The following is a 23,387-nucleotide window of genomic DNA, read 5'->3' as shown; positions in this document are numbered from 1 at the left end:
TCAAGATGCACCTTCAATCTATTGACCAGAATCTTTGAAATAATTTTATAGCTTACATTGCATAATGCAATAGGCCTAAAATCACTCATAGATTTAGGTATATCAATCTTTGGAATTAAGCAGAAGTTAGTGTGGTTCATGTTACCTCGCAAAAAACCTTCCTCAAAGAAGTGCTTGACCTCTGCAATGATGTCATCTTTAAGCTCTGTCCAAAATTGTTGATAGAATGCAGCTGTAATGCCATATGTACCAGGGGCTTTATGTGGACCAATATCAAAGACTGCTCGTTCAATTTCATCTTCTGTTACTTCTCTCTGAAGATTGCTATTCATTGCACTAGTAACTTTAGTTTCAAAACCTGAGAAGACATCACTATAATCGGTAGTGACATCTCTTGTTGATCTGAATAGTTCCTTGAAGTACTCTTCTGCAACTATACCAATATTGTCATCACCGCTATGCATCATACCGTTGTTATCTTCAATAGTAGTTATGCGATTCCTTGCTACTCTCTGTTTTGCTGTAGCATAGAAAAACTTTGTACACCTAGTTTCATCCAAGTATTTCTACTTTTAATCCGCCAATAATGTTCCTCCTCACCATAAGCCGTATTAAGATCGGATTTGATGATGTTGATCTCTTGGGGAGAATGACCAGAGGTAATTGCTTGATCGAGTTTTCTTTCCAATATCTTGATCCTTACTGAAGCATTTAACCGATTGTCCCTTTTCCATTTTGCCATATGTCGTCTGCTGTTTTGTATCTTATCACAAAGGTTAGTAGACCTCTCATCTCTTTTCAAAGCATCTACAATTTTTGCCTTGAATCCATCTCTTTGAAACATGCGGCTATCATACTGAAAGATATGTGGTCGTTGGCTCACCAGGGGGCATATGCTGGCAACTAAGGGTCAATGATCCGATCCTTCAAATGGTAAAAATTCTACTTGAGCCGATGGAAAGAGAGCTAGCCATTCACTATTTACCATAGCACGATCCAATCAGCACCATATATCATGCGTATATCTTTTGCCAGTCCATGAGAATCTGTTACCTTTGGCTTTTAAGTCATGGAGATCACATGCGCTTATCATATGTCTGAAATCTGCAAATGATCTCTCTGGTCTCTGAGGTCCACCATGTTTCTCATCATTACTCAAAATCTCATTAAAGTCACCCATCAAGAACCATGGTGCAATTCGTATCTCTGCATGATCTTCTAATTGTTGCCATAACATATGTCTCATACTCTGTTCGGGGTACCCATACACAAACGAACAATAGAAAGATGTTCCATTGAAATCAACATACGTATCTACAAGATTTGCAGAAAGGGAGACAACTGAAAAAGAAAAAACTTCTTCCAAAGGATCGCAATCCCACCACTCATACCTTGTGGTGGAACTGTTACAAAGCTAACATAGCCTAACTCATCAGAAACCTCTTTAACCTTGATGTCACCTTGCTTTGTTTCTAGTAGGCATATCATGTCCGGGAGATATTGTCGTGATATCTCTTTTAGGCGTTGAACTGTAGGGTCTACACCCAGATCCTGACAGTTCCAGTAGGCTGTAATCATGGTGGCTGTGGTGGTTTAGGGCCGACCGCGCCTCTGCACCTGATGTTCTCATTAAAAGAACTGTGTCCTTCTCCTTGTCCGCTAGAAGAGCCTCTTTCAGCGTTAAGCTCACCAGACTGTTCTAGATACTTTGCAAGCTTCCTCTTACCCTTATCTTTTGCTTTGATCTCCTGTGTGTCCATTCTTGCTTCCATGATCTCTGGTCTTGGTGTGATCCTCTCTGAGTGGATCGGAGACTGTTCGATACCATGAATTTCTCCATTAGCTATGTTGTCTTCCTCCCATCCTGTGATTCCAACCAAAGCATTATGGTTTGGATCAATATCTTCAAGTTCATCTTCCTCCTCCACTATAGGTTGGTCGTTAACCAAACTTATTTCCTCTGCAACTCCAGCCTCCTCGTCTTCATGAATCTCTCTAATTTGCACCCCTTGGTTAGCAGGTCCCATAAAAGGTGGTTCGACATCATCGTCATCATCAAAGTCGGCTAACCCTTCTCCACCTCCATTCTGGATGAGACATGCTCCAGAATCGTGTGTAAGCATACCACAGACTTCACAAAAGCCCTGCAGCCTTTCATAACGGAACCGGATCAGAGTATTGACACCCGCTTGAAACTGAAAGTTGCGTTGGAAACGACGAGGATGCTCAACGTTCCAATTGACACGAACTCTTACAAACTCTACTCGTGCCGCTGCCTCCATATCATAGTCAACTTCCAAGAGATTCCCAAGGGCACGTCCCACAATAGCAATGACTTCTCGATTGAGGACCTGGAATGGTATTCCCGGAATTTGGATCCAGAAGGGAATGAACGGTAGTAAGGGTGGGTTTTGAAGAGGAGTCCATCTTTGAAGTATTAACATGCGGTCATTGAACGCCCAAGGACCACGACGAATCACATTCTCAATTGATTCTTCAAAGGGAAAGATGAACTGAAAATGGTTATCAGCCATGATTCTGCCATGAACTAACCCAATTTGACCCCAGACGCGTGGCATAGATGCAATGATTGCTCGAAGATTTTGACGCCGTGGCATCACCGGTCGTCCCATAAGAATAAAACAGTTTTCCTCGACGACTCTAGCAACAATCTCTGCCGGAATTGCTATTGGTTCCTCTTCAGCCCCCAGATTGATATCTTGGACTGCTCGCCTCAAATTATCGGCCATTTGTAAAGGAATTTAGTAATAGTGAAAAGGAAACAACAAAGCGAATTTGATGTCCAGATTACGAATTGAAGAAACAACACAAACATGACTGCGTTTATATAGAGAATCTCTAATAATAGCTACAACTGCATCCCACTGAGTATGGGAAATCAATGTGGAGATAACCGCCAGGGTGATGGAAGAGTTACTGTCCTGAACACCGGAAAAAACGCGACTAACCGTCGCCCAAAGATCGTGAAAGAAGGAAAAAAATAACCATCGAAAAATTGCACTTTCCGTCGTCTTCTCTCTCATATTCCTCCGTTATTAAAAATACATGTCTTCTTTTTCTTTTTAAAAAAACGATGTAAAAACTTCTTAATTCATTTCCCTTTTTGACCCATCTTATTTTATTCATATATGCAATGCCTAAACTCCTTACCTTACCTTGATCAAATATGCTCATCTTTTTAATTACCTTCTCATCTAAAACATTGCTATTAGTATTACCATCGCTATTTGCCTATATATCTACCACGACTTGATCAGAAACTACTTGCAGAAAGAAAAGTGGTGGACCCTAGGCCCTAGGGTAATCGGAGTTATGTGATCGTTTGGATTCACCTGTTCTCTTCCCAATCGAGAGAGTGGTTGTACGTGCATGACCGGTGAGCTTTTTCTGTTTGCTTATTGGTTTATATTATTCTTAGTTGTCATTTTTCCTTTATTCTGCCAACGTGATCACAACGTGTCAGATTTTTTAGTTTGTTGTAAAGTAATTTTTATGCCAAAAAGAAATATACATTAGAGAAACTGGAAAATAATTTCTAACATTTCATCATCATCAATAATTATATAATTAATTATTATATTATACACACACAAAAAAAAAACATGGTTAAATTCTGAAATAGTCATTATTAGTCATTTAGTCGGGTGAATGGGTGCGTTTTAGGAATTTGTGTAAACAATAATGATCGTGCACACAACGATAAACTGGAAAGAGTAGCATTTGTTTCTTTTTCTGTCACGAATATTTGCGTTTAAGAAAAAAAAAAAATTAGAAAGTCATTATATGCCAACGAGAGACAGGACATTGCTTAGTCCAGCTCAGTTTTCGTATCTACAGTTATGCTTACAAAAATCTCTATTAAATAATCGAACAATTCTGATAACAATATGAAACTAATCAGAATTATTATCAGATATTTGATCGGTGGTAACATCGTAGCTACCTACCACAAGACAACATGACTCAAGAGGAGCAGAAGAAGGTCACAGAGCCCAAAACCAACGCGTCGGACTCAACACCGCCGTCCACGGAGGAGAAGTCAGACGATTCCAAAGCTATTGTTCTCGTCGTCGGCGCTGCAAGTAACAAATCATTTAAATTTTCATATACAACTATTTCATATTATTCGTTTATCTCATTTTTTTTTTTATTGTTCACAATTTTATAACACTTGTTGTTCTACTTCTTGTTTAATTCCTGTTTATAATTTTAATTTTTCTTGGCCGTGTTAACAATGATTTTTTTTGATAAATCAAAATTTTTGTTGTTGTTGTTGTTGTTGTTTGTCGTCGCTGCAGAAGAGCCTGCGGAAGAGAAAAAAGAAGGTTCAGTTCACCGAGGTAATCAAGACAACAAATTACTTAGATAATGATTGATACATAATCAGGAAAATATATTTTTAAAGGGAATAATTGAGATGATTCGGCTAGTTTAATTTTACGTATATATACTACCGCATTATAATAGTTAACTTTTCTCTTGTTTTTTCCTTGCTGATAATTTGGTGTGTGTGTGTGAAGATGCTGTCTTGGTAAGGCTCGAGCAAGGTAAGAGGATCTCTCTCATCAAAGCTTGGGAAGAGGCCGAGAAATCCAAAGTGGAGAACAAGTGAGTTCTACTTTTCTTAGTCTTTATTCTTTTATTTGTTTGTTCCCTATATATTTTCTAATTTATTAACCTAAATGAAACAGAGCTCAAAAGAAGCTTTCGTACGTTGGAGCTTGGGAAAACAGCAAGAAAGCTTCTGTGGAAGCTGAGCTCAAAAAGATCGAGGTAATTAAAAAGGATAAACTCATTATTATTCTTTCCGTCTTTTTAGATTCTTACTATAATTTAGCCGCTTAAAAATCGGGAATGGTAATAGGAGCAACTACTAAAGAAGAAAGCAGAGTACGCAGAGAAAATGAAAAACAAAATAGCTCGAATCCACAAGGAAGCAGAAGAGAAGAGAGCTATGGCCGAAGCTAAACGCGGAGAAGATGTTCTCAAAGCCGAAGAAATGGCCGCAAAGTACCGCGCCACAGGAACCGCTCCAACCAAGCTATTTGGATTGTTCTGATTTATATGTGATCAATGGATTTTGAATACTACTTTGTTAGTAAAAAAGATTATTTGTGGCTTAGGAGTTGGTTGGTTGGTGTGAGTTTAATTTGGCTACATAGCAAGTTATAATGTCATAATGTAACACTGTGTTCTGCACTTTTGTTACTCATTTGTAAGTTGTACAGCTTTTTTTCATGAAAAAGACTTCTTTTTAAATTTCTTGATATAAAAAAGTGTTGTACAATTTTAATTTTACTAAAAAAAACTAAAAGTAATTTGAAGAAAATTAAACAAAATTTCGAACTGATTTTTTGTGAAAAAAAGTAACCAAAATTTTTCATTCTTTTTTTAGAGCGTAGGTACTATTTAATTTATTAAAACCTAAAAGAAAAAGAAAACAAAAGGATAGTAAAAAAAAAACATAATACCCAAACTCAGACGGAACTCTAGGACTGGTTTAGGGTTTTAATTCCATAGGCTTTTTTTAAGATACGAAGGCCCAGTTAAAGGGCCCAATCGTATAGATCACTTAAGAAAAATCTTATATAAAAGCAGGGGTGTGTGGTAAATTAGGGTTTTCATTTCAGTCGTCGCTGCCGCTTTATCTCGTCTCCTCCTACATCACTTGCCTCAAGCTTTTCACGAGGGAGCAAAGCTTCAACCATGGCCGAACAGACTGAGAAAGCTTTTCTTAAGCAACCCAAGGTCTTCCTTAGGTAAGATTTCTCGATTCGAATTCCTCTCTCTCTTTCTCTCTCTGTTCACTGTTGATTTGAATGGTGTTACCGAGTTGTTTATATTGTTCATTGTTTTATCAAAAGCTCGAAGAAATCTGGAAAAGGGAAGCGACCTGGGAAAGGTGGAAACCGTTTCTGGAAGAACATTGGTTTGGGCTTCAAGACTCCTCGTGAAGCCATTGATGGTATGGTTCTTTTGTGCTTAACTCCTTATTTTAGTAGATAAGGAACCATCGGAACTAGTAGTGTTATCACATAGCTGCTATGATAGATTCATAGCCTTCAAAATCGTTCATTTGCTATTTCTCTGGTAGTATCTTTAGCTTTAGATCTGCATTGCTGTTTCCCTGATTTCAATGTTATTTCAGAAGATTTTGAATTAGTAAGATGGGCACTGATTCGAATGTGGGATCAAGCTACTGATAGTAGTATAAATATGCATTAGTATACTTGTATCTTTTGAGATAGATTCTCAAGCGATTGTGTTTTTGTGTATTCTATGGAACAGGAGCTTACGTTGACAAGAAATGTCCCTTCACTGGAACTGTTTCCATTAGAGGTCGTATCTTAGCTGGTACTTGCCACAGTGCTAAAATGCAGAGGACCATTATCGTGCGAAGGAACTACCTCCATTTTGTCAAGAAGTACCAGAGGTAAATAACATTCTTTCTTCTTCTATATGTTCACTGAAATGCTACTGTGGATGTTTAAAGATTAACTTATATCCTTTTTGTTCTCAGGTATGAGAAGAGGCATTCAAACATCCCTGCTCATGTCTCACCTTGCTTCCGTGTCAAGGAAGGAGACCATGTCATCATTGGCCAATGCAGGTTATGATCTGATTCAGAACAGCATCTTTATTAATTCTGGTTTTGTTACAGTTTGATTTGATCTTTGTTTTTTTGTTATTGGTAAATCTCAGGCCATTGTCGAAGACAGTGAGGTTCAATGTGTTGAAGGTGATCCCAGCTGGTTCTTCATCTTCTTTTGGAAAGAAGGCTTTCACTGGAATGTAAGGTTGCTGTTGATGTTAGCTTATTATGTTTCTGGATAGAGCTGAATTTATGTTTTATGGTGATTTTCATATTGAATTTTTCCGACATTAAATTTTGTTTTACTTTGCTCAAACTCTTTTCATCCCTATCTGATATCTCTGTTTAAGACCTGAGTTTTGCTACCATTCTTACGAAGTTTGATAATCCGACTAGTCCAATCCAATACTCTCTCCAGTTCGTCAGAATTGATGTTCTTAGTCAATTTCTTAGTGCAATATGTTAAATGATTATCAAATAAGAAAAAGCGTGAAAACCGAGAAACATGAGCAATCGTGAAATAGTGAAGGACTTGCACATTTGTTAAGTAGTTAAGTGTATGTAAATTAAAGGATTTATTTATTTACTCTTTTTATCCTCTTCTACTTAAATTAACCATAAACCCATTTACTCTCTCCAAACATTTACATTGGTCGTAGCTCGTTGATGAGACCATCGAACAAAAAATTGTCTGAAAATGAAGTACAGAACTCGACCTCAGATATCTCATCCTCCAGCAAAAAGTCTGGAGTTGATACGAAATCAGGGAAAGAGTTGTTTTCTAAGTGACGAGGTCTACATGGTTCATTGAATCCTCTCTCTTCCGGTACAACAAGGTTTTGAGGTGACTGGTCCATAAACAAACTGTGATCTAACCATTCGGAGAAGACGAGACTTGGCGAAAAGCTTGGGGTTTGAGCATAATATGTTTCTCCGATAGTGATAGATGAAGAAGATCTTTCAGTTGATGAACTCTGCAAGGTCTCAAGTGAGTTTGTGACTGAAGGTGTTGGAGGGGTTCTTGTGGTTTCAAGTTGTGTCAATGTTACACCCTTCTTTAGATTAGAGTGCCAGTAGTTTTTGATCTCGTTGTCGGTCCTTCCTGGTAAAAATTTCGATATCTGAGACCATCTTGTAGAAAAAACAAAGGGAATTAGATAATTGTGAAAATATACTAAATCATCAGTATCAAGAGAATAGTAAGTCTACTACATTTAAATCATATTAACTCTTAATTGTAAAGTCTAAAAACCTAAACCATAAACATGAAGTATTAAACTCCTTATTACTTAAATTCTTAATGGTGAAGCCTAAACAAAATAACAATATCTTTCTTAAGTTGTAATCTACTATACATTTTGAATTTTTGAAAGGCTTACTTGTTACCCAACATGGAATGGAGTGAGAGAAGTGTGATTTCCTCTTCTTTAGTGAATGTAGACTTCTTAAGTCCTGGTCTTAGATAATTAACCCACCTTAATCTACAACTCTTCCCATTCCTTTGCAATCCTATATATTATGTAAACCACCATTAAATTGTGGGTACTAATGATCATATTCCAAAATCCAAATCAACATATTAATAACGTTGCTTTCTTTCCAAAATAATGTTTAAAAAAAAATCTCAGGGTATTTATTTATCAAAGAGTTACCAGTTTGAATAGGAATGGTACTCCAGCATCCATGGCCATATTTGAGAACATGACTCCTAAGCTTCTCATCTTCTTCTGGTGACCATAATCCTTTCCTTTGCTTCTCCTTTGATTTCAATTTCCGGTTTGGGTTTTCTGATTTGTACACCATTTTTTATTTTTCCTAAGTTACTTTATTTGAATACGTATAATGATACTGAAAGGAAGTATATAAGTAGATTGGTGATGACAATCTTTGACAGAGATACGTAACCCGAAAAGGGGAAATATATAGACAGTTTTTGAAGGTCAAGTTTTTTTATTATTATATATTTAAACATAAATATAATAATATCTAATTCATACTTGTGTAGAACTATTCATATGAAAGAGGGCTTGTTCAACACGAAACACATATTTTGTAGATGATATATCGCATTTTGGAACACTGTATCAATCAAATCTTTTATTAATTGATGATTTTAGGTGGAGCCATAATCTTTGAATTTAAAGTGTCATAGTTTTCTATACGACAGTGCATTTAAATTAATATTTTCTGTATATTTTAAAATTATATATTTTGTTTCAGGATTAATATTCAGACTTTTGTAAGTTTGTCTTTGTTTTGCTTTGCCTTTTCATATTATGTTAGGGGTTAACTCAATTAATCTGCTACAATAATATATAGTGATCACTGGTGATTGGGGAGGTTATTTATTTGCTTGCAATTATTATTAATGTTTCTGTGAAAATGGAACGATTGGTCTACCAATTTTTGAATATGCAAAAGTGGACATTTTCACAGTAATCTTCGTAAAATTTAAAAGAAAATAAGTAGCATGTGATATTGTTATTGGTTATGAATAGAAATATTCTAATATAACTGTTCAAGTTAGTTAATTTTCTAAGGATAGAGAGTTGAAAGAAGACTTTTGCAGTTTATAACTAAATCCTACTTGCCTTCCTCAAGATGAACTCTTGTAAATTAATATATAAAACATACATATTATTGGTGAATTGGCTTTTGTTTTTGTCCTCTTATATTAAATTAGTTTATATTATAATAAGAGATACTTGTTTACATTATTAACGACATTATTAAAGTAATAACATTATTGGTTTGACAACTACGAATAACTTAATTATTTATATTAATGTCGCCTTTGTGTCACTATTCTGATAAAATATAATATTGAAAAAAAAAGTTCATTGGTATAATAACATTCACTTAAGCAACTTATTATTAATTCTCTCTGTTAAAATTGTACATAACATAATAAGTGTATATTTTCTCTGTTTCACAAAGAATATAATGCTATTCTATAATATTTTGTTTTTCATAAAAAGTGTCATTCTAAAATTCTAATGTATTTTTAAAATTGAATTTTCTAATTTTCTCCTTAACCCAAAGCTAATATTCATTGAATTTTAATTATTAATTACTTATTAAATATTGGCAAATATGTATAATTCTATTTTTTCTTAATCATGTGTGAATTGTGTCAAATGATACTTTGTATGAAATATATTTATATATCTACTTATGACCTTATTATATTTATATACTAGCAATTGACCCGCGCGTAGGTAGATGAGGGTTTTTTTCCAATTGTTTTGTTACTTTGTTTGTTGGTTATGTATTGTTTCTCTTTTCGTCTGGTTATGTTGTTCGTATGTTTTTCTTTGGTCTTTTGTTGGGTTATTTTTTTCTGTATGTTTTGTCAGATAGTATAATGAAGTCAATTTTAGAATTTTTATTAATTTTAAATCATCATGATTATTTTTTTTTTCAAAACATGTAAAATTAGAAGTTAAGTTTGTATAGTAATAGTCGTTGTCTTGCTTTAGTCGTTAGTTGTGCTTAATTAAAATTATTTTTCATTTTGTCATTGGATTGTTATTTGGTTTAATTATATATGGTTGTAGATAATCTTTTCATTTATTTTATTATTTTGTAACTTGTTTGAGTAGTTTTTTGTCAATGCTTTTGTATTTGTAGTGATTAGTTAGTGGTTTTTTAAAAGATTTGTAGCAGGTATATTTATTTTAATAATTCAGTGGGGTGTATGAGTTGTGATTAGTTTTTTTATTTTTTAGATGAGTTAGAATTGGGTTGTTTTTAGGGGTGTCAAAATGGGTAGAAACCCATGGATTTACCCTGTTTGTCTATTATTTTAATGGGTATGAGTTAATTTTTATACCCATATAAATAAATGGGTTTTAATGGGTTTGTCCAATAGGTTCGTGGGTTTATCGGGATAAACCCATTAGGGTTATGAGTTACCAATGGGTTAATCGAAAAAATAAAAATAATATATATATGCATATAATATAATATAGTATATATTAATATGTATAATATTTTCTTTTTGTAACTAATTTATGTAAAATATCTAAAATAAATGTTAAGTTTTTCTAGCAAAAAAAAAAAAAAAAGTAAACAGTAATATATATGTCAATGATCTAAAATGAATGTGAATTTTTTTTAATATATAGATATTAACTTTTTAAGCTTGAAAACTTTAGTTGGTTTTATAATTCTATTTTATATAATATATTATGAATTTAATATCAATTATTTTATTTTATTTTATTTATATATGGGTAACCCATTTAGCCATTGAGTTTTTTATAATTGGGTTTGGGTATATAAATTCAACCCATTATAATAAATGGGTCAGATTGAACCCCCCCCCCACAAAAGTCTCTAATCCATATGGGGATAGGTCGGATCGGGTCGGGTTACCCATTTTGACACCCCTAGATACCAATGAGACCTCTTTACTTGGCTGCTACTTCAAGCATAAAATAATCACGAATTGAATAATAAATGCCATTTTCCTCTTTACTCATTTTTGCGTTTTGACCTCTTTAGATACCCAAACCTTTATGGAATTGTAAAATTATGCAGGGGCAATATAATGGAAGGAAAAATGTGGTTGGATAAGCTAGGTTGGAAGGAAAACAAAGCAAAGGGTGATCAATGCTGGAAAAATATCAAGAGAGCATTACACAGAGTCAAAGTACAAAAGCTACAAAGATACTACGCTACATTGCCACATTTCAACCAACAATCAACTGTAGCATCAATGACATGGAAAATAGATGTGACTGCACTGCTACCACTACAAACAAATTATCAAATTCATCCTGTTCGTTTAGATACCATCTTTGTAATTACTTTCTGCTGCCTTTTTCAAATGTTCCAAGCCTGCTTTTGTGTTGTTCTTGTGAAAATACTCTTGTATTCCTTTGATGTAGTGTGCCTCCACATTTCCACTTGCTATGCATTTCTCCATGAGGTCTTTGTAGTTGGTAATTGCTGCTAGTGGATTCATAGCTAGTGGCCTCAGCGAATGAAACATTAGAGGATTCATATTAGTCAAGAAAAAAGTAGAAGACAAAGTATAATCTGAGCATCATGAAGTTGCAAGTGGTAGCTTTATATAAAACTGCGACTTAACTCAATTGAAGAAGTGAATAGTGGGCTAAGCATTAGATGAGAGAGCTTTGAACGACCGTTTGACACATACTCGTTACAATGGAAATTGAAGAGAGGGCAGGCTAAGGGTGTCGAGGAGTGGGAAATAATATTTAATTTATTTCTAACCATTGCAACGTGAGAATGTGAAACGCGAGGAACATAGAACGAAGCAGGAAACGGATGCCTTGAAAGCCGCACATACGAAGACGGCGGGTAGGAGATACGGTTGTTGTTAGGGCAGCTAACAAATTTGGGTTTGATACGGGCCAAGTCTTAGTGGGTAAGTGTACCACTACAAGAAATATGCGTATTCTTAGCACACGAAAAACGCTATTATATCGTTTTGATAGCGATTTCGTAAATGCTGTCTTTGCCGGTGCTATCTTAGAGGGGACACATACAATAGCGTTTTTTCTCTATGCTATTAATTGTCTCTCTATAATAGCATCATATTATTGCTATATTAATATTATTATTAGCATTTTTTATTTGTCATATTATAATTAATAGTAGCTATATATTGTTGCTATAATATATATTATTGTAACACAATATTTACATTATAATTAAATCTGATACGTTTTTGCATACTGTATTTAAGATATTTTTATATAAATTAAATTTGATCAAACAATATATATTTATATTATATATATATATATTATTTCATAAACATACCAATTGCTAGTAAACTATAAGTTCCGGTCATTTTTTTTAGCAAGGTTTGCATCTTTAAAAGGAGATCTCAATCGTGGAGATCACAAGTGAGAGGACGAATAGGCAAGGCATTGTCGACAATGCAGATATGAAAAGTGTGAAAAATTGCGAGTCTATGTTTCTAGCTGTCCCAAATCTATAAGGCGCATGACGAGTCAAAAAGGGAAACGAATAAAGCACTTAGGGGCCCTTAAGATTCACAAGGACATACCACCAAAGAGGCAGATGGACCATCATTATAGTGAGTGGAATTCAGGAGTCAAGCCAACCACAAATTAATAACTAAAATCAAAAGACATGTTGTGTTTCATCCGCAAAATAAAGAAAACGAATAATACAGCATCATAGCCCCTTCTCAGTACAATTCCTCCACCAGAAAACATAAATCCAAGGGTCAAATTTGTTTCAAAAACAAAACCAAAATCGATTAAAAGATGCTCCAAAGGAAGTCTTGAAAAGGTCACGCCAATGGAGCACGAGACGTATATGTTTGAAGTTTTTAGAACCGAATGATGTCTTGTAGGCAATCAAAGAAATGAGTGATTTTGATCTTCTCTCTCCCAGCATAGATAGCTTCTGCAGATCCCCCGCGTTCTCCTTGCGCAGCCATCTCTAATAACATGTAAAGCTTCTTGATTGGCATCTGCGTGCGAAAGTATAACCATTGTTAAGGTAAACAAACACAAAATAGTTTAACGGGTTTTAGTCTGTTTTATTTCCGCGTGGAGAAGGAGAAAACTTACGTCATTGAGAGCCTCTGCAGCTGCATCGACATCATCCTCTGAGAAGAGGTTAAGCTGCTGTAGCACCTGAAGCACAGAAACAAAAGGAAGAAAAACAACTGAGAATTTAACCAGCTAAAGAATCGAGATTGATGTGCAGTTAGATTCTGTTAGTATCTGTGACAGAGAAGGAATCACAGATACCAACAGAATCTAAGAAGGTTAGTTCACTTGTTGTCCCAAAGACGAGAAGTTTCTTCCCCTATTAGAAATGATGAGAAGTTTTTACCATATTAGAGATGTTCCACTGTAAGAAATTAACTTATGGTGATCAAACATAAAAGAAAATGGATACTGAAGGAAAATAACTTTGTCCACAGTATCAAATATCAATGCATATACGTATCAAACCTTTGAAGTGAACAATTTTTATTCAATTATCAAAACTCAAGTAACAAAAAAAAGAAGTCAGAAATCACTCACATGTTACGGTGATGGTGACTGAGAAACCTGCAATAAACTAAATAGATATTACAAATTCGTGGGAAACTAAAATGAAGTCAGATTGGTAAAAGATCTATACATACAAACTCCAATCACCCAAAAAACTGAGTTCATTCATATCCTAAGAACAAGGTGAATCAGATAGAGAACTCTTGGCTATGAACTAACTAACATGTGGTAAGACACTTCTCTTGCCCGCCGGATATGCCTCATCTCATTGCATTTCCAACCAATGTTTCTGCACAAATATCAAGCCCGAGGATATGAAGATTCCACACAAAACATAATTAAGTAGCTAATCAAGTCCTGAAGAAAAAAGATTAGAATTTAATTCAACCCCAGCTACTACAAAAGTTAAACTCCACATTACATTCTTCAGTATACTCACTAAGAAAACATGCTTCAAAGAGTTCCATAAAGACGAAGTGCCTTCCCTTCAACGACCTCACATTCTGCTTCCACGCCTAAATGCTCATACCTCACCTCTGTGCTCAGGAACTCCACACCGACCCTGCAGGTTTTTTAAGCTCAAGTCTCATACTTTCAAGAAGCAGATTCACAATCATATACATATTACCTGTCCATCCTTCTTCTGATTTTGTTGAGCAGCTTGAGATTATCATTCTCAATGTGTTTGATGAGCTTCTCAATCATCAGATGACGTTCCATGGCTTTAGGCTTGGTGACATCAACAACCTTTTTCACTTTCTCTGCAGCCTCGCCATGGTTTTCCACCAGAGAAAACCGCAACCGTTTAAAAGTGGGAAATCTCTGGATCCCACCCCATTGCAGAGCATGCTCTTCTTCATCAACACCATTCTCAAGCTCATTTCTTAGAGAGCTGCTCCTGGAACAAGATCCGTTGCTTATTCCAAAACTTGTTTAAATCGAATCACGTAATACTGGAATTAACAAACAAAACCCATATCATTACAGATTCATACAGCGAGAAGAATCAACACAAATGTTGCAAAAACCCCTAAAATCTGAGATAAGTAGAAGAAGATGAGATTACCGAGAAAGACTTAGAAATCCTCTTTGTGACGATGGTAGAACTGATATAAATCAACATGGAGGAAACCCTAAGTCGGAATCTGGCTAGAGGTTGGTTTATATAACAGAAGAACTTACGGCAATTTAAGGGAGAAGTAGTGGACTGTTCATTAAATCAGAGAAGATGGAAGAACATATTTAACAGTTACAAACGAAACCGTAGCAATTGTGATGGAAGATATGGAAGGATAAGTGAAAGTGTAGAGGACTGGAAGACTTCAATTCGCATCAGATGGTGAAACGGCATGGAGCGTGAGTTAAGGAGAAGCAACCGGTGGAGATGGAGCGTCGTCGACAACGCCGATAAGAGACATTCATACGTTTAATCAAATAGATAGAAAAACGACTGGGCCTAAATTATCTCTGCAAAAATTTGGGCTAAGTCCAATCCGAAAAACCCAAAATATTTAATAAAGAAGGCTGAGGTGGCTTTACCAAAAGAGAGAAAAAGCTAACTTTATATATATATATATAGATAAGTAATATATTTAGTAGTATTACTTACTATACAAAAACTGAAAAAGCATAAAATATGTTTTACAAGGACTCTCTAATCTCTATTATGTTGATAATGAGAAAGTGATGCCTTCACTGAGAAAAACACATAGGTAGCCGACACTGTGATGACGTTAGATTCGGATTAAATCATCTGACAATTACTATTTTACATATTTGTTTTAGTTCAACAAGATTCCAATATCGTTTCTGTGCCACGCACGACTTATAAAATAATTAGCATGGCTTTGTTATAGCATATAGCGAATTTCGGATCTAAACGCACGCACACAATGACATATATTAAAAATATAGAAATTGACATATTGACGATTGCTAGCTTTAGATAGTAAAGAAACATAAAGGATGATCTTATCAACTCTATGGTGTGTCAGTGTGTGACAGAGAGTGTGAATGTGTGATGGCATTGATGAATAATTAGGTTAGAAGAATCAAATAAGATAAATTAAGAAGATAGGTTACATTTTATTACGTAAAAGTTTACATTTAGTAACAGTTTGACATAGAGTAAAACTATCAAAGTATGATGTCGTAGTTATACCCACAAAAAAACTTGTGTAATCCTTCCATTCAATAGAAGTGGCTTAATAATTAATATATTATTCTGCTGAGCCTAAAATAAAATCATTATAACAGTTAAAAACTAGAACTAGTCAATTTTGTGATCTAATATTAACTCATTCCTAACATTGTTCTGTTTTTTTCAACCATTTTTTTATCGAGTTTTTTTTTTTTTTTTTTGTGTATTTGAATTGTGTAAAAAATAGAAGTAGTGTAACTAACTATCTTGCAAATCATTTGTAGATTTTTGGTCCGTTAGAGCTATCACTTCGTGTAATTAAAAAAATAAAATTAAGTAAGCTTTATTAACATATAGTTATAGCTATAGTTTACGTATATGTCTATTGTGAAATATAAATTATCATTGAAGGATTCAAGGATCTATCGTCGAATATAATTTGTTATATGCATTAACAAGAAGAAAAAAACTATTATTGAAGACATAAAACAAGTATTGTTTTGGAGTCAACTCTTTGCCTCTATTTGCGGATAGAAATTGACCAAAATATCAAATTGTGATTGTAAAAGGTTTATATACCTTTTCTTCTTTTCTTTGATGTCGATCAAAGAAAGTTTATACTGAAAGATAGAAGTGGTTCTATTATCAAACAGTGACAAAATATATACTATAGTTTGCTTAACCTTATAAATAAAAGCTGGCCTACCCTGCTTATGTAATACCACGTTGCGCAAAGTAAATTGAAGTCAATAGTTTATTTACAATTCGTGGACCAATCATATGTTATTTCATTTTTGTTGTTGTCTACCAAACAAGTTATTTTTATATTTGAATTTTCGATTATATAACATAGTCATTTGTAGAGATGTATTCTTTTTCTTTTCTGATAATTCATAATTGTGATCAACAATTCTTTCTTTTTTTATACCACACACTTATCTGTAAAAATCAATATTTGTTCTCTTTTTTTCTTTCTTTCTTTTTCTTATAAGTTTCATTTTAATTTTTAAATAAGCAGCTACTACTAATTAGTGAATATACCACCTCTTAAAAAATCAATTATTGACCTTTAACAAAGATAATCTTTTTTTTTTTTTTGATAAATGTCTTCCTTGGAAAGAGTCTCTCATTTTATTGGTACATTTTTGATTTGTCAGCATGCATGCATATAAAAAGAATTGTTCACTGGTGGTGTGTATGTATGCATCCAATTGAAACCTTCCTATCATTTTTTAATCACATTGCAGAAAAAAGTGATGTGTTTTTTTTTTTGGTCGTCAAAGCTCCATGGAAACTTTCTTCTAGAGAGAGAGAGAGCTAGAAAGCTCCATATGTATTAGTCATATTTCTCACTAATGGATAGAACATTACAACATTGTACCTAGCAGCTGAAAACTAAGTTCCATGGACAACAACAATATGAGATTATTTTTCACTAATACGTACATATACATGAAGATGGGAATTCTGAATGCAGTTTTACCTCCACATCACATCCACAGGGCAATCAAGCTCGAGACCCTTTATTTTATTTGATGATACAGAAGAACAAAGAGAGGAGGGCACTATTAGAAGAGTAGGAAACCTACCAATGCAGAGGTTAAGGAGATGGTGAGATTGTCGTCAATGTCAGTGGGGAGTGATTCCACAAGAGCTGATGCTATAGAGATGACGGCAAACCGAAGAATCATTCCCACGCTAACCTCGATGTAACCAAATGAAGCAAAGTAGTACATATACACAACAGAAGCTAAGAACCCGGCGGTGACCATTCCAATGCTACCAGCAAATGATTTGTTTCTGTTGTAAGGAAGCCTCTCTGTTCCAAACCGCCTCCCAACAATGTCAGCCATACCTTTTTAAAAACAGAAAGTGAGGGAACAACACAGCGTGTAGAAAGATTCATCATTCAATAGATTATTGTATCAAATAACCAAAGCTAACTGCATGTACGTACCATCTCCTGCGCAAAGGTTACATATAACCGCAATAGAGATTGGGGATGTTTTCCAAAAGAAGATACAGGCCAGTGTGATTGACAGTGCATAATAAAGAGGTCCTTTAAGTAGTTCCCTGGTGCAAAGAGCAACTATATACACTTTGTGAAGTGACACAAAGCAATAAGAACTAAATCTTGATCATAGAAACCTTTGGTTGTTCAAAAAAAAAAAGATCATAGAAACCAAGATTGCTAATAAAAATAGAGATCATCCAAGTTAAGTCAAATACTAAAAGGCATGTGATGTATGATTGAGGTACCTGCGATCTCCATGTCTACTCATAGACTTGATGGTTCCCTCGTCTTGGTAAACTCCAAGGCCTAGCAATAGCATCCTTAATATATTGAGTCCAGGTACAATAGATGCAAAAAGCGCTCCTTGGATTCCATAACTGAAATAATCAAGAGTATTGGGATATTAACTGGTAAAAGCTGAAATGTCCATCAAAATCGACACTTTTCATTCCGTTATTACCTGAACAGAGGCCAGCAAAGTAGAAAAACCAGTCCAATATTTATATGCACAAACTTCCGTATGAGTTTCTGAAAGAAAAAAGAAAAAAAAACACAAAAGTCAACCGCAGATGCTAAACCAAAGGAATCGACGTACGACGGCGTATGTATGTGAAATGGACCTGGTCGAAGATACCGCCGCGTTTGCCAATCTCTCCCCAGAAACGGAGGCACGAGAAGGTGATGATGCCGAAGATCCCACACGCACTTATATCCGATAAAACCGTATTTTTTGGAAACATCACGGCTGCCCGGCGAGTGAAGAAGGACGACCTGCTACGAGTAACCTAGAGCGTGGATCTAAGACTGACTAGTCGGGGGTGATTCGAACATTGGTGGAATCGGAGATGAAATGAAAGAGCAGAGCTTAATACAAAGAATAAAGATTAAAGAAGTCTCATAACATTATTCTTATACAATGCCATATATAGTTTATTATAATAAATGATCATCGTCTAGTTTTGTTTCATCAGAGGATAATGTCTTTCCTGATATTTTGAAGAAACATCCTAAGCTCTTTAGCCTTTTTGCTATGTTCTTCATCATCTGTCTCTGAATCACTCAGCTCAATCACTGTCTCAAGTTGTTGGTGATCATGGTTCTTCTTTTCTTCTTCATAACTTCTTGACACGCTCCGTGAACGTGCTTCAGGACAAGGGCTTATCAGATCAATGACTTCTGTTTCCGGATACAGTGAACAAGAACTCGGACCAACACTGAATCTATCCATGGTCGTGGACCAAGCGTTATTGCAATTTTCTCTGTCGGGTGAATCGATCAGACACAAGTAGTCATGTTTCTTGAAGTTTTGCTGTTCTTTCCCTTGCTTAGCTTCTTGTACGATGTTTGTAGTTGCTACAGAGGTTGAGTTGAGATCAAGTTGTTGGAGTTCGCGGCTGAGTTCTGCAAGAGAAGAAGATTTGGTCGGCGAACTAGTTTCCTTCTGTTTTTGTTTCGGCTTCGGTTTCTTTTTCTTTGCTGCCAGTTTCTCCTTGAACTCTATGATCTTCTCAGGACAAGCCCTGAAAAGAAAATGAGGACAGTAATTCAGTGAACACCAATCAAAAACTGAAACCGTATATTTGGTGTTATATGACATTTATATAACCAGAAGCCATTTGGCTGCATAAGTAGATCTAGTCATTAAGTTTTGCTTTGAAGTTTCCATATTTCAGTATTTGCAGCTTTCTGGGTCCAAACAATTTTCTATGAAGCCAAGCCAAACTTTATTCCCTATATTGAGTAAATGAGTGAAGGTTAGACAGTGATCATTAGTATTACCTTTGGACAAGATCTGCAGGAACAATGGACGTCTCTAACCCTTCTAAATCATTCCATGAGACTTCAAAACATTCTCGTCCCTGTACTTTGCGGGTCTTTATGATTTCAGACACCGGACACTTCTCTGGCACCACTGGCTGCAAGAAATATTTTTCTCGCAAGAGTTAAGACAAGTTCTTGTTTAACTTCAACTGATTTATGTAAGGGAAAAATAGGTAACTCTAAGCTGCTGGTTTCTTCAAACTCAACAAAACCAATTTTTTCATATTGATGAATTCATGTTTGGAGTAATTCTGACGTAAAACTCGTCGAGAGGTACCTTATGGAGGGGAAGATTAACTTCAACCTCAGTTGATTTTGATTGCAAAATAGCGAACCTTCTCAGATTTCTTTCAGCAACTTTAGGAAGTATGTATTCATCTAAAATCAAAGATAGTGAAAAAGAAGAAACATTAGTTTCACAATTGGTTTTGTACAATGTCTGCAAATGCAACCAACAAGGAATAAGAAATATGTATAAATCCAAAGTAATACCTGTTTTCTCAGGGGGCCACTCAAAGAACTGATGACATATCTCCTGAAGCTTGGTGCGCTGGAAAGAGAATTCAGCTAGGGCCCTGAAAGAACAGTATAAAAATTATATCACTTCCTTCATCCAACCCTTTTTCAAGTGCACTAATCTCCAGGCTTTTAATAGACATTCCTGTTATAAGCTTGTTGCTACAAAAGATGGGCATATGTACGTGCTAGCTCTAAGAATAGGTATAATCTGCAGCAGAATTATCATCACAGGACTGACAAACAAAGTAATGGAAAGAAGTATTAACCTGGAAACTGTATTAGAGTCTGCTTGGTGGCACTTGGGTTTCATGAACGCATCAATCACCTGCTTGATCTGTTCCAGTCCTTCCGGACCACGATTATTTCCTACAACAAGTTGAAATTACGGAAAGAGACTTTTAATGATAAGTGGATAAGCCAAGCATGTCATATCACACAAAACACAAAGAAGTTGTTGCTTTCAGTACCATTTATAACCACCAAAGGTAAGGTCCCTTTTTTACTGCACACAGAAGGCTTAACTTGCTTCTTAGACTTTTTAGGTTTTTCCGCAAAGGCAAGTCCTTCTGATGCAACTTTTTGAAGAATAACATTCTCTCCAATCGACTTAACAAGCTCACAAGCTTTCTCCTGTACACAGAAGAACTTGCTTATAAATCTTTTGATTCCAACTATTGATAAAACACACAAACTAGAATAATATACAACCCCGATAGATGGCGGTTTTGTAAAAGCTTGAGTCATAAACACACCTGACGAAGACCACGAACTCCCTGAGAGTAGTCACTGCCAAGCAGAAGCGCTAGAGCTATCTGGAACATAACCCAAGAAAACATTGTATAAATAACCTTACAGTTTGATGAAACATATCTAAAATCTCAAAAGTTCTTTGACGTATGGAATAATAGTCAACAATGTGTAGCTGGTTTTCTTGTCTACTGATGCAACTAAAGGGATTTAGCCCTTAAAGCTACAACGTCCCAGTGGAACTTTTCATACGCATAGTACTTATCTTGCCTGAGTTTATCGAGAAAACATTACAGGCTAAAAAATATCACAGGCCACCCTTTGCAAGTATGCATTTATGCTTCTACCAATCAAATCATTTTATAATAACATGGTGCAGTGTCGTGAAAATGAAAGATCAGGGTTAAGTATATAAAGCTAATCACTTAAAGAGACTCGTTAAGTTACCAATGAGTTCCGTCCAAGACCAAGCTTTTTCTTGATGTCATCCATCTCATAGCAAACAACATAACCTCCTTCACCTAGTTCATTAGCAGATTTATTAGGCCATATAAAACCATCAACCATTATCAGAAGGTAAAAGAAACCAACAGGGCTAACTCACCAAGGCATATTTCTCTGTATACAGTCTTTGCACCAAAAAGGAAGATATCTGAATCAGAGCTAAAACAGGCGTCCTATGGATTTTCATGACAACCATAAGTTGTTATTGAATATTGTGTTAACAGCATGAAGAACAAGAAACTTATTAAAGCTGAAAAATGTGTCTTACACATAAGGATTCTGAATTTAGTAGAGCGCATTGTGCCTCAGCCTCCTCAATCCTGCATTTGAAAGAAAAAAACACATGAGAATCTGCCAAACAAGAAACTAGACCATATTGGCTTACAACTGCAAACCCTCTCATAAGTAAAGAAAAATACTCAAACGAAAGTCTCACTGGTCAAATCTAAGTGAACAGGCTTGGAGAATTACCCGTCTAAACAAAGTATCCCCAGTGTTGATGCAATAACTTTAGCCTCTTTTATGATGCAGGAGAACTCGGACCCCATATTTCTTTTGAGTGAAGTCTCTTTCCCAGGTTCAACGCCATCATCAGCGACCTGGCTGAACCAATAAAGCATTAAATCCGAAACATAATCTGAGAACTAACCATCATATGCAACGATAAAACCACTAATCCCTCATTTGACATCATATCATACCTCGAATCTTGCTTTCAACCGACGCCTATAAGTTGGCACTTTGATTCCGGGAATTGCACCATCTACAAATTACAATGCACATTTGCAACAAATCAAGTATACTCAAATAGCATTAAAAAAACAAAAACAATCCTTTACAACAAATCATTAATAACTCAGAACAGATTTGATTAATCATGCTTCTGCTACAACTACTTTCAATGACAACGATACAAAAATTGAGCTACAAACAAAACCCCAGATTGGTTAATCTGATTTCAATTTTACAACAGGAGGGTAGAATTACCTGAGACTAAAATGATGGAGCAGTTTAGGGCAATTAGGGCTCGGAGACGATGAAAGAGCCCTCGAAGATAAACTTTTTCTTTGGTGGCGCAATAAGATTTGTTAACTTTATGCAATTCCACCATCCAACAAGAGAGATCCACGCATACCCTTTTGTTTCTACAGCGATTTACTAGATCTCGTCAAGATTTGGTCTTTTTAAAAAAACCCAGAAAGTTAAAGAGAAATTGAGATGAAGCGATATACTCACTGAAGATGATCGAGTGGGAAAGTCTTCTTACAAGGCTCCAAAACATCCCACAGATACTTCACACCCATTGCTTCTTCACCTTCGAGAAGAGAGAGAAGAGAGAGAGAGAGAGAGAGAGGCGGAAAGAGGGAAGAATATAATTTGAGTATTTGAATTTGAAAATGTGGATCAATAATAATAATTTCAACCGATCGGTTTGAAGATTCCAAACCGAAATTAACCAGTTGTCGAGTTAAATCCAAATTTCCTTCAGAGACCAAAATTCAAACCGTATTTACTGAATTATACGGTTCACTTCGGTTTGGCAACTTCATTTCAAAAATAATGCCCAACCCTATATCCATATCCTCCGCAATTTGTTAATTGATATAAATATAACATGTTAATATAGATTACAGGTATTGCCATTATTGAAAAAAATAAAAGAAAAATGAAAGGTAAAATAGTTATTTTTATTGGTTTAGTTCGGTAAAACATGCGATTGTAATTTTATGATGCTATCTAACATTTTGTATTTTGTACTCTTTTTTGTAGATTTTAAGGGCATTTTTATCAGTAATACTTAGTCAACTGTCTAGAGAAACCAATAGATCTTGTATATAATAACCATTTTTTATTATTAATTTGGTTGAATTTTTAATTTTTTGCTATCGTTTAAAACTTTCAGTTTTTTGTTGATAAAAAATATATCAGAAATCCTTATTTTTGTTAAAAAAAAATTATTAAGTAGGTGAAATCTGGAAGAGATAATAAAAAAATTGTGAAAATGGGTTCACCTATGAGCAT

At 35.1% G+C, this 23,387-nt stretch overlaps 6 protein-coding genes and 1 long non-coding RNA gene across 24 annotated transcripts in view; 2 read left to right on the top strand and 5 right to left on the bottom strand.

Moving 5' to 3' along the window:
* Window positions 1–6,966, top strand: part of LOC104711390 (small ribosomal subunit protein uS17z) — a 52,668-nt gene extending 45,702 nt beyond the window's left edge. The window contains exons 2-6 of the mRNA XM_010428092.3: window positions 5,620–5,780; window positions 5,886–5,986; window positions 6,310–6,454; window positions 6,542–6,631; window positions 6,724–6,966. Coding sequence (XP_010426394.1) covers window positions 5,728–5,780; window positions 5,886–5,986; window positions 6,310–6,454; window positions 6,542–6,631; window positions 6,724–6,817 — 483 coding nt within the window. The 5' untranslated portion in view covers window positions 5,620–5,727 and the 3' untranslated portion in view covers window positions 6,818–6,966. The remainder of the gene's footprint in view (window positions 1–5,619; window positions 5,781–5,885; window positions 5,987–6,309; window positions 6,455–6,541; window positions 6,632–6,723) is intronic.
* On the bottom strand, window positions 1,575–2,750 carry LOC147938745 (uncharacterized). The gene has a single exon (XM_087465751.1). The coding sequence runs from the start codon at window positions 2,748–2,750 to the stop codon at window positions 1,575–1,577; it is 1,176 nt and encodes a 391-aa protein (XP_087321877.1).
* Window positions 3,837–5,369, top strand: LOC104711392 (remorin-like). Its single transcript, XM_019230230.2, has 5 exons — window positions 3,837–4,103; window positions 4,320–4,361; window positions 4,542–4,629; window positions 4,713–4,794; window positions 4,886–5,369. Exons 1-5 carry the CDS (start codon window positions 3,980–3,982, stop codon window positions 5,078–5,080), a joined length of 531 nt encoding a protein of 176 aa, XP_019085775.2. The 5' UTR covers window positions 3,837–3,979; the 3' UTR covers window positions 5,081–5,369.
* A 253-nt stretch (window positions 6,967–7,219) lies between the features above and the next one.
* On the bottom strand, window positions 7,220–8,515 carry LOC104711391 (transcription factor MYB86-like). The gene is made up of 3 exons (XM_010428093.2): window positions 8,266–8,515; window positions 7,993–8,122; window positions 7,220–7,744 (listed from the first exon to the last, which is right to left on the bottom strand). The coding sequence occupies exons 1-3, from the start codon at window positions 8,414–8,416 to the stop codon at window positions 7,258–7,260; spliced, it is 768 nt and encodes a 255-aa protein (XP_010426395.1). The 5' UTR covers window positions 8,417–8,515; the 3' UTR covers window positions 7,220–7,257.
* A 4,189-nt stretch (window positions 8,516–12,704) lies between these two features.
* LOC104711388 (uncharacterized) lies at window positions 12,705–15,056 on the bottom strand. 18 transcript variants are annotated; one of them, XR_015566161.1, is made up of 7 exons: window positions 14,687–15,056; window positions 14,249–14,573; window positions 14,042–14,182; window positions 13,844–13,909; window positions 13,651–13,677; window positions 13,189–13,254; window positions 12,705–13,088 (listed from the first exon to the last, which is right to left on the bottom strand). It is a non-coding gene; the product is annotated as an uncharacterized LOC104711388 (long non-coding RNA). The 18 variants fall into 18 exon arrangements; XR_015566164.1 differs by having other exon boundaries at window positions 13,755–13,909; window positions 14,687–15,052; XR_015566167.1 differs by having other exon boundaries at window positions 13,651–13,687; window positions 14,687–15,052.
* Window positions 15,057–17,055: 1,999 nt separating this feature from the next.
* On the bottom strand, window positions 17,056–18,671 carry LOC104711386 (farnesol kinase, chloroplastic-like). The gene is made up of 5 exons (XM_010428089.3): window positions 18,395–18,671; window positions 18,235–18,302; window positions 18,020–18,151; window positions 17,718–17,833; window positions 17,056–17,615 (listed from the first exon to the last, which is right to left on the bottom strand). Exons 1-5 carry the CDS (start codon window positions 18,512–18,514, stop codon window positions 17,329–17,331), a joined length of 723 nt encoding a protein of 240 aa, XP_010426391.2. The 5' UTR covers window positions 18,515–18,671; the 3' UTR covers window positions 17,056–17,328.
* Window positions 18,640–22,774, bottom strand: LOC104711387 (single-strand DNA endonuclease 1-like). Its single transcript, XM_010428090.3, has 14 exons — window positions 22,602–22,774; window positions 22,353–22,510; window positions 22,067–22,128; window positions 21,837–21,964; window positions 21,634–21,685; window positions 21,466–21,538; window positions 21,309–21,382; window positions 20,867–20,926; window positions 20,582–20,744; window positions 20,381–20,480; window positions 20,088–20,170; window positions 19,873–19,973; window positions 19,554–19,690; window positions 18,640–19,294 (listed from the first exon to the last, which is right to left on the bottom strand). The coding sequence occupies exons 1-14, from the start codon at window positions 22,667–22,669 to the stop codon at window positions 18,742–18,744; spliced, it is 1,812 nt and encodes a 603-aa protein (XP_010426392.1). The 5' UTR covers window positions 22,670–22,774; the 3' UTR covers window positions 18,640–18,741.
* Window positions 22,775–23,387: the final 613 nt, after the last annotated feature.

This window comes from Camelina sativa, chromosome 9 (genome assembly GCF_030686135.1).
Source record: "Camelina sativa cultivar CO46 ecotype springtype chromosome 9, ASM3068613v1".
NCBI lineage: Eukaryota > Viridiplantae > Streptophyta > Magnoliopsida > Brassicales > Brassicaceae > Camelina > Camelina sativa.
Note: the sequence above shows the minus strand (reverse complement) of the source record. Positions and strands in the feature narration are given on the sequence as shown.

Bases quoted from the DNA above. Each gene is read 5' to 3' on its own strand.
- LOC104711387 (XM_010428090.3), bottom strand. From the start codon at position 22,669: ATGGGTGTGAAGTATCTGTGGGATGTTTTGGAGCCTTGTAAGAAGACT. The intron at 20,745-20,866 runs GTGTGTTTATGA...TTCTGTGTACAG, and splicing joins GAGTTCGTGGTCTTCGTCAG to GAGAAAGCTTGTGAGCTTGT. The intron at 20,171-20,380 runs GTTAATACTTCT...CTGTTCTTTCAG, and splicing joins GACTCTAATACAGTTTCCAG to GGCCCTAGCTGAATTCTCTT.
- LOC104711392 (XM_019230230.2), top strand. From the start codon at position 3,980: ATGACTCAAGAGGAGCAGAAGAAGGTCACAGAGCCCAAAACCAACGCG. The intron at 4,362-4,541 runs GTAATCAAGACA...GTGTGTGTGAAG, and splicing joins AGAAGGTTCAGTTCACCGAG to ATGCTGTCTTGGTAAGGCTC. The intron at 4,630-4,712 runs GTGAGTTCTACT...TAAATGAAACAG, and splicing joins AAATCCAAAGTGGAGAACAA to AGCTCAAAAGAAGCTTTCGT.
- LOC104711391 (XM_010428093.2), bottom strand. From the start codon at position 8,416: ATGGTGTACAAATCAGAAAACCCAAACCGGAAATTGAAATCAAAGGAG. The intron at 8,123-8,265 runs GTAACTCTTTGA...CATAATATATAG, and splicing joins TACCATTCCTATTCAAACTG to GATTGCAAAGGAATGGGAAG. The intron at 7,745-7,992 runs GTAAGCCTTTCA...TTTTTCTACAAG, and splicing joins CATTCCATGTTGGGTAACAA to ATGGTCTCAGATATCGAAAT.
- LOC104711386 (XM_010428089.3), bottom strand. From the start codon at position 18,514: ATGTTTCCAAAAAATACGGTTTTATCGGATATAAGTGCGTGTGGGATC. The intron at 18,152-18,234 runs GTAATAACGGAA...TGATTATTTCAG, and splicing joins CTTTGCTGGCCTCTGTTCAG to TTATGGAATCCAAGGAGCGC. The intron at 17,616-17,717 runs GTACGTACATGC...GTTTTTAAAAAG, and splicing joins TAACCTTTGCGCAGGAGATG to GTATGGCTGACATTGTTGGG.
- LOC147938745 (XM_087465751.1), bottom strand. From the start codon at position 2,750: ATGGCCGATAATTTGAGGCGAGCAGTCCAAGATATCAATCTGGGGGCT.